Source organism: Mustela lutreola, chromosome 6 (assembly GCF_030435805.1).
Source record: "Mustela lutreola isolate mMusLut2 chromosome 6, mMusLut2.pri, whole genome shotgun sequence".
Taxonomy (NCBI): Eukaryota; Metazoa; Chordata; class Mammalia; order Carnivora; family Mustelidae; genus Mustela; species Mustela lutreola.
The window spans coordinates 56,353,094-56,369,755 of record NC_081295.1 but is presented as its reverse complement, the minus strand read 5'-3'; the positions used below and the strand labels follow the sequence as shown (position 1 = coordinate 56,369,755).

At 37.3% G+C, this 16,662-nt stretch overlaps 1 protein-coding gene across 3 annotated transcripts in view; it reads left to right on the top strand.

The window, feature by feature from the left end:
• Positions 1 to 16,662, top strand: part of ADGB (androglobin) — a 171,892-nt gene that overhangs the window by 88,433 nt on the left and 66,797 nt on the right. For all 3 annotated transcript variants that reach the window (XM_059177313.1, XM_059177312.1, XM_059177311.1), the window contains exons 17-22: positions 1,421 to 1,523; positions 4,197 to 4,338; positions 5,926 to 6,040; positions 9,495 to 9,662; positions 13,972 to 14,107; positions 14,719 to 14,856. In XM_059177313.1, coding sequence (XP_059033296.1) covers positions 1,421 to 1,523; positions 4,197 to 4,338; positions 5,926 to 6,040; positions 9,495 to 9,662; positions 13,972 to 14,107; positions 14,719 to 14,856 — 802 coding nt within the window. The remainder of the gene's footprint in view (positions 1 to 1,420; positions 1,524 to 4,196; positions 4,339 to 5,925; positions 6,041 to 9,494; positions 9,663 to 13,971; positions 14,108 to 14,718; positions 14,857 to 16,662) is intronic.

Sequence of the window (16,662 nt, the reverse complement as noted above, 5' to 3'; positions counted from 1 at the left end):
GTGCTGAAACTCCTCCTCCAGCATGCACAGGTAGGCTGGCAAACCCAAGCTTCCTTCATAATTTTAGAGAGTGAATACTTGCAACAACTGCCTTTATAACCAACGTGTGGCAGCCAGAAGGAAACAAAGAAGATAAATGGCAAATGCTTATTATTGAAAAATATCAGGGGAAGCAATCATTTAAAACATGGTCATGTTGTATCAAGCATTTCCAGCAATCTTGTCACACTTGATTACATAACAAGGTTGTGTTTTTCACAGTATCACTAGAGATTTTTCTTTCATATTTTAATTGTTTATTTAAATATCACTGTGTAATAAAATGAAAGCTTAAATCTATAATAGCAATGAAATTAATTTAACACACTTACTATATGCCATCATCAGAATTATGTTGAAGCACCAGTCAGTTGAGAGACAATAAAAGTACAATAGTCTCAAAGACCAGTCCTAGAGCAGGGCGCCTGGGTGGCTCAGTGGGTTAAAGCCTCTGCCTTTGGCTCAGGTCATGATCCCAAGGTCCTGGGATTGAGCACCATGTCAGGCTCTCTGCTCAGCAAGGGGCCTGCTTCCCCCTCCCTCTCTCTCTGCCTGCCTCTCTGCCTACTTGTGATCTCTGTCTGTCAAATAAATTTAAAAAAAAAATCTAAAAAAAAAAAAAAAACAAACCAGTCCTGGAGCTGGTCAATAGAAAGACCTACTTTTGACTCCTAGCTTTGCTATCTGCAAATTCTGTCACCTTTGGCAAATTACCTATTCTCTTTGTCTCAGTTTCTCCATCCACGATTATGCATATAATAGTACCCAATTAGGATGGACTGAGTTCATGTTCATGTAACTCTTACATGGCTGTCCTTTAAGGGAAATTCTGGTTTTACTCAGTACTCTCTTGCATCTTCAAAACAAAAACCCAGCCTGTTGCATTGGTGTTCAATGGCTGTATTTCTGAAGATAACTGTAAAAAAAAGGACAAAAGTGTTTATATCACATACCACCCTGCAAAATACCTTAATAGAACCCATTAGACATTTCCATTCTCTGCTAAGATTACTCTGTGGCCTATTATCAAGGACCAATATATATTCTTTGAGCACTGTTCCGCTTCTAGCCCAGTCTCCTCCATTTGTTATTTCTGGAACAAGCATATCCCTTTTCTTTGCTCTTGGAGAAGAGTTTTGACTCTCTGTGATGGGACAACCAATCTTACACACAGGTCCTACAGACCCATCTTCCATAGACTATTGCCAACATTTACCTAGTGTGATTTTCTTCGTATCATCAAAGCTGTGAAATATTTATCACAGTGTCTAGGGCATAGTAGGTTCTCTCTAAATGTTAGGTATTGTATGATTGTTACAAGTGGCAAATACAGAATTAATAAACTAATACTAAATTCAGTGATTTATCTGATTTCTTGTAGTTCTCAGATGAACGTGTGCCCTACTATCTATTTGTGGATAGTCTAAAACCTATCGAACTGCTGGTTTGCTTTTCTGCATTGGTACGATGGGGAGAATCTGGAGGTAAGAGAGCTTTGAGAAAATTACACTCTTTTTAAATTTTTAAAATTTTTTTCAGTGTTAATTACAGTCTTAAATCCCAGCCTACTTTCATTGAGTCCAGGGGAAATACAAGATGTTTAAGCTGTAGATGCAGGAACTTACTTCCTCTCCAGAGTGTCTAAGAAAGGCTTCCTTACATCACCTTTCAGGAGGCTCTTCCTGCTCAGACATTGTGGGTTATGCTCACTCTTGCCACCTACACCTCTCCTTGTCTTAGTCCTGTGTTCCCCTCTTTGGCATGATACCTACATTTTTTTTTCCTTTCCCCTTCCACCTGTCATCATTCTTGAGTCTTTTAAAAATCTATTAAAAAACATGCAGTCTTTCTTTGATTTGACAATTCTGAAGTTCTTTTATGCCCTCTCAACTTGGCCTTTGTTTTCATAATTATATTCTAGAAGGTACCTGCCAATAACCGTGCCATCTCAAATATCTCAATTTCAGGCTCTGACTACAGGACCTGACTCTCCAGTTCACTCTTCCTAAAACCCTTACTCTTATAATCCTTTGACTCTTCTGGGACCACCGTCTACTGACCCTCCTACTTTCCTCTGTCCTCCTTCTCCTCATGTCCCTATTTCTCTCATCCCCAGTGTCCATGTCCCGCCATTGTAATAGTAGCCTTGGCCACACCTCAGTGTGATTGCTTTTCTTTCCCTCTCAGCTTCCTTTCCTGGCAAAACCTTGATATTGGTTGATTCAACAGATGAACTCTGCATCTTACCTGTGTGCATCAGAGCAGCTAAATGTGACTAGAGAAAAAAATAATCCTATGATCTAGCCTCACTTTCACCTGAGGGCCACAGATTTCAAAATGGCCCTTAAACACTGCTGATATTTCCCTGGTTCATGTATTCTCCACTCTTGTCCAAATGGAAGATTATCTCAAACCTCCAGATCTCTCCAACAGTTGCTTTCATCCTTGTGCATTTTTAGCTAATGACCTTACTGCTATTTCCACTGGCAGGATAGACAAAAATCAAGAATGACCCACCTCATCTTCCCATAATGAGCTCTTCACAATACTGGTCATCTTCCCTCCTGCTCTCATGGAGGGACTATTCTTGCTTCTCTCTAAGACAAGCCCCTTGCACATTTGCACACATACACAAAACATCATTCTTCAAGTCTCTGTCCTGTTGGGTTAAAGTTAAATCTGTTTATCTAAAAACAGGCAAGGAAACAGCATTTTTCCCCCCTTACCAATCGTAGTTTTACCTATGGTTTGTTTTCAATCTTACCTGCACATTTATTTTTAACTAAGATAAACTTGGCTAAGCAGATCACATTTTCCCCTTTAAGGAAAATATGTATAATCGAAAGTTTTCTTGATTTTGATAAAATTCAAAGTAGTACCTCCTGTGTCAGATGAAAAAACGATTTTTACTGGATTTCCCAAGATCAGTCATGTTAATTCTATGTGATCAATGAAAAGCCATGGCTCTTACAGAAAAAGTAAAGCCTAAACAGCAAAATCAAATCATCTATAGTTCAAATTTATAATACCTGGCACTGTGGAGGTACAATAAAATTTTGCTAAATGCTGACTATTAAAGGTCCTACCAACTTTGACAGCAGGGACTATGATTTTCCACTCAGTTATACCCAGTGTTGTGAATGGTGTCTAGTGTAGCCATAGAAAATAAGTATTCATTGAATAAATTTGCCAAACTTCAGTGGTATAAGCTTAGTATATCTACTAACTAATAACTCCTAAGCCACACTATGTCTTCGAACATTGAAATTCGATGTGTGTGGAGGTGTTTCAGGTCATGTTTTACCCTTATATGCTCAGTTTATAAATAGGGTAAAAATATAAGCTAATTCCTGAAGATGTAATGTACACCAAAGTGTCTATAGTTAACAACACTATACTATATTGTATATTTGAAAATTGCTAAGCGAGTAAATCAAAGTTTCTCATTACAAGAAAAAAAATTGTAATTGTGTATAGTAATGGATGTTAACTAAATTTTCATGGTAATTATTTCACAATATGTGCAAATAGCAATCATTATATGATACACCTGAAACTAATAAAATGTCTTGTGTCAATGTTGTCTCAATTACATTTTTTTAAATTTAAAAAGTCTTTTGGCTTTAGCTACTAATGAAAATTAGTTAATACTCTTTATTCATTTTAAGAGGAACACTTAATATGAAAATTAAATTTTTGTCCATTATTTGCTATTTCTACACATAGTCAAAGCTAAGAATCAAAATTAACAACTTTGATTAAACAATGGGGTATTTTGATCTTGCTTTGCCACTATCTAAGGAAAATCTTTTATTTTCCCAGATGTGGTGTCTTTCCCCCTTAAAACTGCATCTAGAGAGATATTGTGATTTCTGCCACAGATGATTAAATGGGATAGTCTGGTCTGTACTTTTATTAACTCTCCCACTCCTGGTTTCTTTAGTGAGAGATGATTCTGAGGAGGAAAAATGGACAGAGAGGAAGATCTGAGTCTCACCAGTGTTATTTCTAGTAGTTATTTACCCATAGTATTTTCTCTGGGTTTTATGAATAATTTCAGAAAATCTCTAATTCCTGATATTATTATTGTTACTAATGTTGTAAAGACCAGCTAAGCTGTCATGGTCAAATTTTAACCTTTCTCCCTCTCCTCCTAGCTTTAGCAAAAGACAGTCCCCAAATAGAGCCTGGGCTGCTTACAGCTGAATCAGTTTCTTGGAAATCTCTGAAATCCCGGGAACTTGTTACAAAGATTCATACATATGCTACTAAGGCTACGGTGGTTCGCCTGCCTGTTGGGTATGGAGTGACTTCATTTTTCCCATATGAAGAATTTTTTGAAGCCTTGTAAACCACTGGCTACCAAATAAGTAAACAATATGGGACCCAGAATATTGTCTCCTGAAGTGATTTTGTAAGAAACAAAGCTATCACTAAGATTCTTGAGAAAAATGATTCCATGAACAAAGAAATTGAAGAAATGCTGTTCAGTGAATCTCCTTTTGGAATACTCATGATTGTCAAAGTCTGGTAATTTCTTAAGGAAGAATATAGTTTAGGGGCACTGAGGGTGGCTCAGTCGTTAAGCATCTGCCTTCAGCTCAGGTCATGGTCCCAGGGTCCTGGGATCAAGCCCGGCAATGGGCTTCCTGCTCCGCGGGAAGCCTGCTTCTCCCCACTTTCCCTGATTGTGTTCCCTCTCTCGCTGTCTCTCTCTCTGTCAAATAAATAAATAAAATCTTTTTTTTTTTTTTTAAAAAAGAAAGAATATGGTTTAAAATAGCATTTCTAAAATTCATTTATTAAACTATCCTTTTTGTTTTCTGGTAAATCTTATATCCCTTAGTAAAACTATGATTTTATTTAAAAACAGATTGACAAACATAGCATTTTTTCCCCTATGGTTTCTTTATTTTTAACCTGTGGTTTGCTTTTAATCTTACCTATAGTTTTATTTTTAATTAAGATAACTTTGAGATAACATTTTCCATTTTAAAGAAAATATGTATAGTTGAAGCTTTCTTGATTTTGATAACTAAAATTCAAAACATAACTTCCTATTTCAGATGAAATAAATATTTTTACTGGATTTCCTAAGATCAATCATGTTAATTCTATGTAATCAGTGAAAAGCTACAGCTCTTATAGAAAAAGCAAAGCCTACACAGCAAAAGCAAATGCTAAAATAATGTGTGGCAAGCACCCAGTATTCCTAGAAAATAATAAATTTTAAAACTTCAGAGTTTCTCACTTCTACCCTAAAAACTTTGTCATAAAGAGACTTTCCCAGAAGTCATTATTCTGTCTGAGTGCTCATCCATCACAACAACCAAAACCAGGGAATTAATGAAGAACCTTCTTATATATATCCAAGTGTTTCCCCCAGGACCTAATCTATCTGTGTGAGTGTTTTATGAATGTTCCAAGTGCTCAGTAACTGAGGAGAAATGAGCATTGCTGCTCTCAGTGATACCACAACCTGGTAGGAGAGGCACAAACAGCATAGGTGAAATGACACATTTGTGAGAAAATGACTATGAAATGAATCTGAAATCTACAAAGCCTTAAGCACCATGAATTATTGTTAGGGAAAAATCATCTCCTGGGATGTGACTGTGGTATATGGCAGAGAGCTCCCTCATGGTCAAGTTCATCATTTAGTGTAACTATTTTCTGTCCTATATAATTAATGCAATTAAATCCCATGACCTCTGATGATTCTTTCAGAATGAAAATTCAAAGGTCTTTATCCCATCTGTGTTAAAAAATTCAAGTCTCACTAATGTTTGACTTCATTTGAGCACAGACTGTCATCAAGCAACTAACAGAGGCTAGAACTACAACAAAGGAGCCCATTGGTCCTTATATATTTTCCATTGTCTTTAGGAGACATATGCTGCTCTTCACTGCATACTCCCCAGTAGGACATTCCATACACATCTGCAGCATGGTGACTTTTGTTGTTGGAGATGAAGATGTTGTGCTACCCCACTTTGAGCCCGTAAGTATTTAAGCAACCATGATTTTGTGTGTGTGTGTGTGTGTGTGTGTGTTTCCAAAAATTCGGAACTAAATCATATTCCTTACTTTTTTTTTTTTTTTACCTTTTAAAACTGTTAATTAAGAATTAAGAACTAAGAATTTTAAGAAACTCCTCCCAAATGTATTTATGTATAATAAATAGTCTAAACTCTGTTAACAATACAGATACAAATAAAATAATTTTAGTTTTTCCCCAACAACTGCCTTCACCGCTGCTCTGTGGAATTCCCTGTCACATCCACATTTTTGGTAGATCCCATAGCATATTGGTCGTTTGGGATGTATAGAGGGTCAGTACAGACCTTTTCATTAAAGCTTAAAATTGTGGTATCATATTGCCCTTGTGCCCCTTCACTGACCTAAAGAATTTGGAGTGTTTGACTCTGGAATCCAGGGAGAGAGGATCCGTGGATAGTTTTGTCATTCTTGCTCATCTCTTCTTCTCTTGGCCTCTTCTTAGTTTCTCTTACTCCTCTGTTCTGAAACATCTGAAAGAAGAAACAATGTAAACGAACCCAGCATTTCCCCTGAGAGCCTGTCTTAGTTTTAGATGATCTCCATAAGACATCTTCTTTAGATATGTTGCCTGATGCTTTGGGGAGGGCCCAATTTGTGTGAGGCATTCCTGCTGCATAGTCCGGTTTTACACCCTCTACCAAACCCATCTCCCTGTAGCACCTCCTCATATTAATGAAGCAGGATCTTCTCAGCCAGTCAGTAAACTTCTGGGCCCAGGTAGCAACAAGATGCCTCAGAAGCAGCTCTTTTATGTTAATGTTGCTGTGGCCCAGATGTGCTCAGTCATGAATTCTTGCCTCTCTGGGCAGTGGTTGTATAGGATTGCCCATGGCTGCCCCCTCTCTGCTGTGCTGTTTCTCACCTGTCCTCTCCCTCCTGCTCCATAGACAGAAGATCAACAAGCCCACCTTATAAATACATGTCTCTTATTCCCTTAATTATGTTTATCTTGTTTATTTTAAATTCTTTTTTTAAAAAATCTTATTTATTTATTTATTTATTTGACAGACAGAAATCACAAGTAGGCAGAGAGGCAGGCAGAGAGAGAGGGGGAAGCAGGCTCCCCGCTGAGCAGAGAGCCCGATGCGGGACTCAATCCCAAGACCCTGAAATCATGACCCAAGGTGAAGGCATAGGCCCAACCCACTGAGCCACCCAGGTGCCCCTATCTTGCTTATTTAAATTCTTATTTCATTTTTTCTTTGTTTCCCTTAAAAAAAAAAAAAAAAGATTCTGCTTCAGTTAGTATGGATTATCCAGTTTGTCTCTTTCTTTAGGTGACTTAACTTTATAAATGTTTAGTTATTTTAGTCTGCGAACTCATCTTTCCCTGGGGTTATCAGTTCCTCCATCTTGTAAAAATTACTGGGCCTGAAAACCAGGACCTATTATTATTCTTTAGTTTTAATGAAGAAACAAGAGATAGACTAGTCCAAGGGCAGAGAGACAGATACTCCTCAGAGCCATACATGATCACTCCCAGTGCTATCATTTAACCAATTTTTCTGGTCATGGCTTCACCTCAGGGAGAAACACCATGAGAAGATGCTTTCTCTAGGCTTTCAGAGGCTGGGGTAGAAGGTAATAGAATGACGAATGCATTGAGGGGGCAATTCAGTTGCATCTGTCTTCATCCGGTCACCCCAGCAGGGTATCTATACCGTCCAGGCATAGCTGCTAGACCATTCCTCACAATTTCTGCAGGGAACCAAGGAACAATGATGGCACCATGGTGCACCCTAGGAAGGAATGAAAACACTTCACAATTTCACCCTCTTCATGCTGTCTCAAAGCACCCTCTGCTTTGGGTAGCTTCTCCTCTAGCCACCAACTACCTACTACACACCGATCAAAATAATCTGTAAATTCCTTTTCCTCTCAGGGTTCTCTTCCTCTCTCTCTCTCTCTCCTCCTCTCTCTTTCTCTGCTCCCCCACCCCACACTGACTCTCTTTTTGTGTTTGACCTACAGATTTGCAATTTGACATCCAATTTCTTTTTTCTGTCAGCTTTATTGAGGTAAAATAGACAAATAAAATCCTAAGTTATACAAACTGTACATTGTGGTCATGTGATATACATAAACATTGTGAAAGGATACCCACCATCTAGTTAATTAACACAACCATCACCTCTCATACTTATCTTTTTGTTGTTAACAACATTTTTTTGGGGGGGGTGACATTTGAGTTCTGGTCTCTTAGATACCAATTATACAATACAGTGTTATCAACTATAGTCACTATGGTTTACATATAGATCTTCAGACTTTGTTCATCTTGTAGTTGAAGGTGCATATCCTTTCATGAACCACTCATTTTACCCACTTCCTAGCCCCTGACAACCACTTTTCTACCCTCTGATTTTGAGTTTGTTTTTAAATATTCCACACATAAATGATACTGTGCAGTCTTTGTTTTTCCCTGTCTGGTTTATTTCACTTAGCATAATGCCTTCAAAGTCTATCTATCCATGTTGTCACAAATGGCAGGATTTCCTTCTTTCTCATGGCTAATAATATTCCATTGTCTCTGTGTGTTTGTGTGTGTGTGTATAAAGTATATATATATAAAATATATGTGTGTACATATTACACATATATACTACAGCTTTACATATATATAGTTATGTGTAATGGATATATAATATATATATACATACTACATCTGTATTTATATATACACATACATCTATCTATACACACACATACACTACATCTTCTCTATCCATTTATCCACTGATGGACACTTAGGTTGTTTCCATGTCCTGGCTAATATGTATAATGCTACAATGAGTATGGGGATGCAGATATGTTTTCAATGTCCTGTTTTCATTTTCTTTGGTTATATACCCAAAGTAAGATTGCTAGAATAGATGATAGTTCTATTTTAAAATTTTTGAGGAACTTCCATACTGTTTTCCATATCCCTATCCCCCTTTTGCATTCATTTTCTCCTCAGAGTCAATAGCAGGACTTATCTTTTTACCTTTTTCACCCACTTATCTTTTTAATCTTTATCACTCTCTCCCTAAACTCTTCTCTGCCAATCAGTTCTCCAGTCCCACACAATTGTGTCAAAGTAACTCCTCGATGTCCTTGGGACTAAGTCTAGGTATCAATACTCTGGAGAAATTTCCTCTGGCTCCCAGTATGAGGTAGGTGTCCTTCCCATGTGTCCCCACTACAGCAGGAATTATAACACTTGTTTTATATCTTTGAGATCATAGACCCTAGGAAAATGCCTTGATCAAGCAAGGGTTTCATAAATAACTATTGAATCAACTATACAGAAGAGGTTTATTATACCAATAGAAATTAAATTTGTATAAGCTTAATTACACTTTAATAAAAATGAAAAAGAAAGTAAGGCTGGCTGCTATGCTTTGTCTCCACAGGAGAGCTACCGATTCACAGAGCAGTCTCTAACGATTTTGAAAGCTGTTGGACATGTGATTGCTAGTTTCAAAGATAAGGGTAAACTCTCTGTGGCTATGAAGGATTTACAAGCGGCTCACTACCCTGTACCCCTCCACAATAAAGAACTAACTACACAGCACTTCAGGGTAAGCACATCTAAGTTATGATGTTTCTAGAAGGATAATTTCCATTTGCCAAAAAAAAAAAAAAAATAGTAGGTGATCTTCAAAATTTAGCCTTTTGAAAAAGACTTACATACATTTCACAGAGAAAGAGAAAGAACTTGCAATAGTAAATTTCTGAAAGAGGTGTCTAAGAAAAAGGGAGGGAAATAGTTTCTTCTTTTATTTTCCATAGAGAGAATTAAGCCTTTCTCTTGTAATTTGTTTTTGCCTTTATAGTATCTTGTATTCTATCTGGCAACTCTACCTGGGACATAGTTCACCCCTAATTGAGAACTGTTCACCTATAGCATGAATAATCTGCAAGAAATACCTGCCATGATTTACTCTTCAACCAATCTGATTTCCCCCCTTAAGTGAACTCTGTTATCAATCCACTCTTTAAGGTGGTGGTTCTAGATGGCTTAAGGCGGTATTCCCAAACCTTAAAAATAAACAAATAATTAAATCATCATAGGACTAGAAAGTTGTGGTCTCCATTGCTACATCTGGTCCTGAAGCCATAGTTGGTATTCAACATCTCTCTCCTCTACCAACCATTCTAGAGTTCTCCTTTCTTCCATCCAAAGCTTCAGTTGTTCTTGTTGCCTGGTGGGTGACCTAGACTTCTAATACTGATGTGCCCAAGACCTTGATTGCCTTACTCTTTTCAGGCTGTGATTAATCATTTACTGCGGAAGCACCAAGAAGTGTCCCAGTGAATTCAAACATAATTCTTCTTGTCCCCATTATGGAGTAGAAACCCTAGTACTTCATGACAGTCAGGGTAAATTCTCCCCACACAGCATTATATTTTTTCCTTTTCTCCTACTCGCATACCTGAATGAGAAGCTCAAAGCAACCAGGCCTATATCATAACTTAGGTTTATTGTAAATCATAACACGTTGCCTGATGGAAACATCCGTTGCGAAATAATGGTGAGAGAGGCCAATCTTACTTCTAATTTTTGAATCCCTATGTGTCTTAGCTTTTACAGATACAACACTGCATGTTGGTTTTTGGTTCTGTTCATGTATACCATGCCCTGGAAGATATCCTGTCAGTTCTACAAGATGTCATCACAAGGATGGCCTCTTAGCTGAGACTTTTATATGCCATTTCAATTTACCAGGAGTTTTGTCGGTTCCTTCTGCAGTATATATTAGGCCCATTGAGTCCGAGACATTCTCCAGTGGTTAAATCTTCTCTGTATAATATGACCTTGCTCCCAGGGGATGTTAGGTTGGATCTAATGTTTGTAAATCAGACTTTCCATAACCCCTTGGACAATGATACTGGCAGAGGCACCAAAGAAAGAGAAAGCAAACTCATATTTGAGGTAAGTGTCAATGCTAGGAAGGACAAAATGGAGACAGGAAGTATTATGTCTGAATTTGCTGGGACATGTCTTGGTGCTTCTGTATACCCTTGATAGAAGCCCACTGAAATAAACTTGCTACCATACAACTGACTGGAATCCCCTGAGGATGGTATTGTATTAAAGTTTCTGCTACTGACAGATTGCTAAACCTGGATAAAAGAGAGCCCAAACTGTTGGAGCCCTTCGCAGTTCCTGTCTCTGCCACCCAGATTACTTGTGCATGAATCTGCTGTCGCTAGGCCAGATCTAATATGTAAAGGACCTTTGTGCATGCTTCATTTACACAAAAGGGAGCAATTTTGGTAACGAAATACTTTAAATTTTTGAATACTTTTACATTTTTATATTACATAGTTATGTGACACTTTTTTAGAGCCACATCCCATAAATCAATAAATTTCAAATTTATCTACCATAAACAATTCCAGATGGGTCAGGTAAGTATCCCACAGATAAGGACTCTCTCACTAGTGAATAACACTAGTGTGTTTTCTGGGAGATCTTTCATTAGCAATGTTTATAACACAATTGGACAAGGTGATCTTTCTTTGTTTCCCACGGTGCTCAAATCTCCTAGAGATCTTTCTTTTGCTTTGGATTCTGCTCAACCTTAAGGCCTTCTAAGTCATTCAGTAAATGATTGGAATAATATTCCCCAAAGCAGAATATTTTATCAGGAATTCCAGAGAAGACTATGAAGGACTGGCCTCTTTCTTAATTGTAGTATCTTATCCTTTACCTTAGAAGGGATGTCCCAGCATGCCTAATCCTCTAGACCCCTGAAATCACTGATATGGTGAATCCATGAATCTGTGAGATTATTCCCTACTCTCTAACATGCATGTGTCTTAATCAGGATGTCAGAGTAAGGGCCCCTTCCTGCCCTCAGGTCCGAGTTCACTGCTGTCATCAACATTCACACAGAACCCAGATTGATATCCTGTAGAACACCAACATGATCAAGGACACTGAACACTTAAGTGTAGGAGAGTAGGAGGATTAATATAACCAGTTATTTTTTTTTATTTTTATCTTAGACACTGAAATACTTAGAGCATTTTGTTAGCATGGCACAAAAAACAAATCTAACTCATTTAAGTCATAACAAGGAGTTAGTTGTGCTAATTTATTATAAGGATATAGGGAGGTCTTGGCTCCCAAGGATAGGAAGGACTCAGTGGAGAACTTTAAAGAAGGGATAGACAGCCTTTGGAACATATCTTCTTCATTTTGTTTTTCTTCTTGTAAACATGTTGTCTCTACTCCTAAATTCATATCATGGAAAAACTGACTCCTGACTTGCATCACTTTCCCATATGAGGCCAGTTTAGAATGTCTTGATCCTGATTTCAAACTATTCAACCAAAGTAACAATGATTTGCTCAGCATGGGTTAGGTGGTTTCTTGCAGGCTTATCCACCATTGTCAGTTGATGGGGCAGTTACAAATATAGATTATGAGATTAAGTCCTTTTCTCTAAACATATGGAGAAGGGTGAGAAGTAGTCAGAAAATGTGGACTAAGCAGGAAGTACAATAATCATATGTCTTTGAAGAGCACTGTATTTCACCAATTCTAAGGGGCACATTTCTTTCCACATTTTAACATGAGAAGGAAATCAGAGTCTGCCTTGTAATTGGTGGTTCCTTATAGTTATTGCTGGCCAGGTAGCCTTCAGAATTCTCTGCACACACATGGACATGTTCATAAGGGTTCATACTGTTACTGCTTCTAAAGAAATATGTGTATTGTTTGACAAAGGCCTAATCCTTCTGGGAAGAGAAATCACATTAGAGAGCCTCTGAAAAAAACAAGATAGCAGAGGGATTTTCCCCACACCAGACTGATACCTCTCCCCACCTCCGGGGCCCAGGGAAAAGAGAGAGAAGGAGAAGAGAATGTGGCTAAAAATCATCTCAGATGCTGTCCCAGGCACCTTACATAATCCACTAAGCACATTACTCCCTGTGGACAAATAAATAGATAAAAATAATCCAGCAGCAAGGTGCTGGGCCTTGGTTGGCATTCTCAGTGGAAAGACTGGGTAAATGGAATCTCAGAATTTCAAGATAAAAACTATGAAAATAAAATTGGAAGAAGAAATATGTGTTCTGGTTATGGTCTAAAAACCTTCCATGGGTGGTCTTTGGTAGGATCAGGAGTGAGTCAGCACCAGCACTTACTGACGGGGTCGGTGGTTTGAGTGAAACCCCAGGGACAAAAGTAGAATGCACTTTAGGCAATGGTGCTTCAAAGCTTGACAACATAAAGGACAAAATTATATAGGAAAACACACATATTAAATATCTTCAAAAAGTGACTTGCAAGGGTAAGAGTTTGAATATGAATGTTTTCAGAATTCTTAACCAAAACTTAGGCAGCTCATTTTATTTCTTCATGTGTGTTTCGGTGTGATGAATGATGGAAAAGCTCTGTCTAAACAAATCTAAAAGAGCTTTTTCAGTAGGAAGCAAGTATTCATAGATGAAAATAAGCAAGTAATAAAAAATCCAAACAGCATATTTTCTTTTTTGGTAACACATGAAACAATAGTGTGTCTTACAGTGGATGACATTTTAGAACAAATGAAATATAATATTCAATTTGCTTAATTAAGGACACGGGCCATATTTTTCATCTTATGCTTTATCTCTTTAAACAGTTATATTCTGATTGAGGGTACATTATAAACGTTATAGTGATTAAATTTTATTAAACTAGAAATAGTAAGGTGATAAGTAATTTTGCTTTCTTCCTGGGTGAGTGAGACTTCAAAATCTTCTGTTATTGTGCATCTGAGAAATACGTATTTTTATTTTTAGAGTATTTAAAGTTCTTTAGAGCCTCTTTGGCCAGGTAATGCCATTTTCTTGGTTTAAAAAAAATGTACTAACATATTTTCTCTTTTTCAGGTTTTTCATATTTCTTTATGGCGCTTAATGAAAAAAACTCAGCTAACAAAACCTCCTCCCAACTTTAAATTTGCATTTCGTGCTATGGTTTTGGATTTGGAGTTACTCAATTTCTCCTTAGAAGAGGTTTCTTTAGGTACTGAATAGTTTAGATACTTGTTTGACAAAAGGCTTTCTAGGCTTATAGAAGAGAAGTAATTTGAAAAAAGCACAAAGTTTTTGTGGAGTAGGTAGAGACATGGAGAATTCAAGCTGTGCTCTGGGAAGCCCACAGTTCTCCAAGGATCTGTCATGTGTCCCCAACTTCCATATTTCCAGGGAAGCCCAGAATTTCCCTGTTCTATTTGTTTCTTCCCTGAAAGACTATGAATGTCGCTAACATTTATGGTATGATTTGAGGAATTCTGGGAAGATCTTCAGATCCAAGATCTCCTTTCCTGCTCTCCCTATGCTCTAGTCATGCAATTTTAATATTTTCTTTCAATTTTGAGAGAAACTCCTCACTATTTTCACAGAATAATTAATAGAAGCTTACTCATGGGTCAATATGTAGTGTTTCCCTTTTCCAGAGTGTTTACATTCTAAAAAAGGGCCACCTGCAGAGCAGAATATTAATTATAAAAATAAATCTATCATTGTGGCGCTTTATATGTCAGGGTACTTTAGCAGTTAAAAGCATTGAGAACTGGGGAAAGGATTAAATACTTTAAGTTAAACTTCAGTCCAAAATTTTTTTTCTCTTTCCAGCGGAATGGGTCGATGTTAAATACTCTCTACCAGTGAGTGATAAAGAATATTCTCCCGAGGAAGTAGCAGCAGCAATTAAAATTCAAGCCATGTGGAGAGGGACTTATGTCAGATTGCTTATGAAAGCTAGAACACCAGGTATCATGCTCTAGTCATTTATAAAATAAACTTGTGTATGTAAGAAGGAATATTTGTGTGCTAAGGAAAAACATTTTGGAGTCATCTTACTTTACTATTGGGCTGATTCTTTATAACTTTATAAATATTGAAATTCCAGGGCACCTGAGTGGCTTAGTGGGTTAAAGCCTCTGCCTTCGGCTCAGGTCATGATCCCAGGGTTCTGGGATCGAGCCCCGCATCGGGCTCTCTGCTTGGCGGGAAGCCTGCTTCTGCCTCTCTCTCTTCTTGCCTCTCTGTCTACTTGTGATCTCTGTCTGTCAAGTAAATAAATAAAATCTTAAAAAAAAAAAAATTGAAATTCCTTGAGGTCAGAATGCATGTCAGCACCCTTACTTTCTAGCTGCCAGAATTGACCACAGTACCTGGTACAGAGTAAGCACATAGCAAATATGTGCTGGAAGAAAGAATGAAGGAGTCAGTGGAAGATCCGCTGTGTCTTTCCAGTCTGTTGTGAGTCTTAAAACACTGACAGCCCGTCTTTTCCTCCATGCATCTCCAATACCTAGCAGAATGCTACAGCAGTCAGCTTCAGCTAAGTCATGGATATTTTATATTTGTAGACCATTTTTCAAAGAAATAAATGAATGAATGGGTAAATGAATGAATGAACTGAATGAAGGAAGCTTTCATATGTCCATGTGGTATATGTTTAGGGTACACAGAATGCGTTTGCAGTGTATTCTAGCTGTTAAGCCAAATTATCAGTGTATCCTATTAAATTATTTAGGTATGTATAATGAACTTTTTGTGAAAAAGGTTATTTTATTTTAGCTTTCTATCAACTTAAAATAAAACACTGCAGGGCAAAACTATATTTAATTATTTTCATTCTGCAGATTTTGTTTCATAAAAAAAGTTTCAAAAGAAAATTCCAATAGAATTCTTTTTGAGGGTTTTATTTATTTGAGAGGGGACAGAGAGAGAGAGCGCACGCGTGCTTGCAAATGCACAAGTCAGGGGAAAGGGAGAGGGAGGAGCAGACAACCCCCTGAGCAGGGAGCCCAACTCTGGGCTCCATCTGGGGACTCTGAGATCATGACCTGAGCTGAAGGCAGACACTTAACTGACTGAGACACCCAGATGCACCAGCCAATAGAATTCTTTGAATGTACTGAAACATTTTGTTGTAAAGTGTCTCTATTGGAAGTATTTAATGGGAATAATCAAAATGTCCATCTCAGCGGGGAAAACTACAGATACACAAATGTAAAGTTAATTAACTGTATTGTATAATTGTGTGTGAGAAAAATATTACTGTTGCTTAATTTTGCTATTATTCTATTAGAAAAAGTAAAGATAGATTTATCAAATCAAATATATAGTAAAATATATTTTTTGTCCACAAATGCTGTAAAAATTATATTTAAACAATGGTTTTCTTTCTCTTTTGAGACATAAAAACTTGAACAACTTAATAATGTTTTAATAATTAATAATATATGCATTTCTTTCACTTAACGCTTATTTATTGTGTGCACAGCACTGTTCTAAATTCTGACTCTGTTGAAGTCAGGTAAACTGACAGTTTCTGCTTTGATGAACCTTGTGTTCTAGTGGTGATAGACATAAAATGGACAAGTAAATATATTAAGATATCAATTTCAGATGCTAGTAAGTGTTATGAAGACATTACAATAGGATAATTTGGGAAAAAGTCAGTTTCTGACATGTTAAATTTGAGCCAGCTAGTATGTATTTGCATTTTTCTTACCATTTTCATTTACTCCTAAACAAATGTGGATTATGGGATTGAGCTTTAGTGGG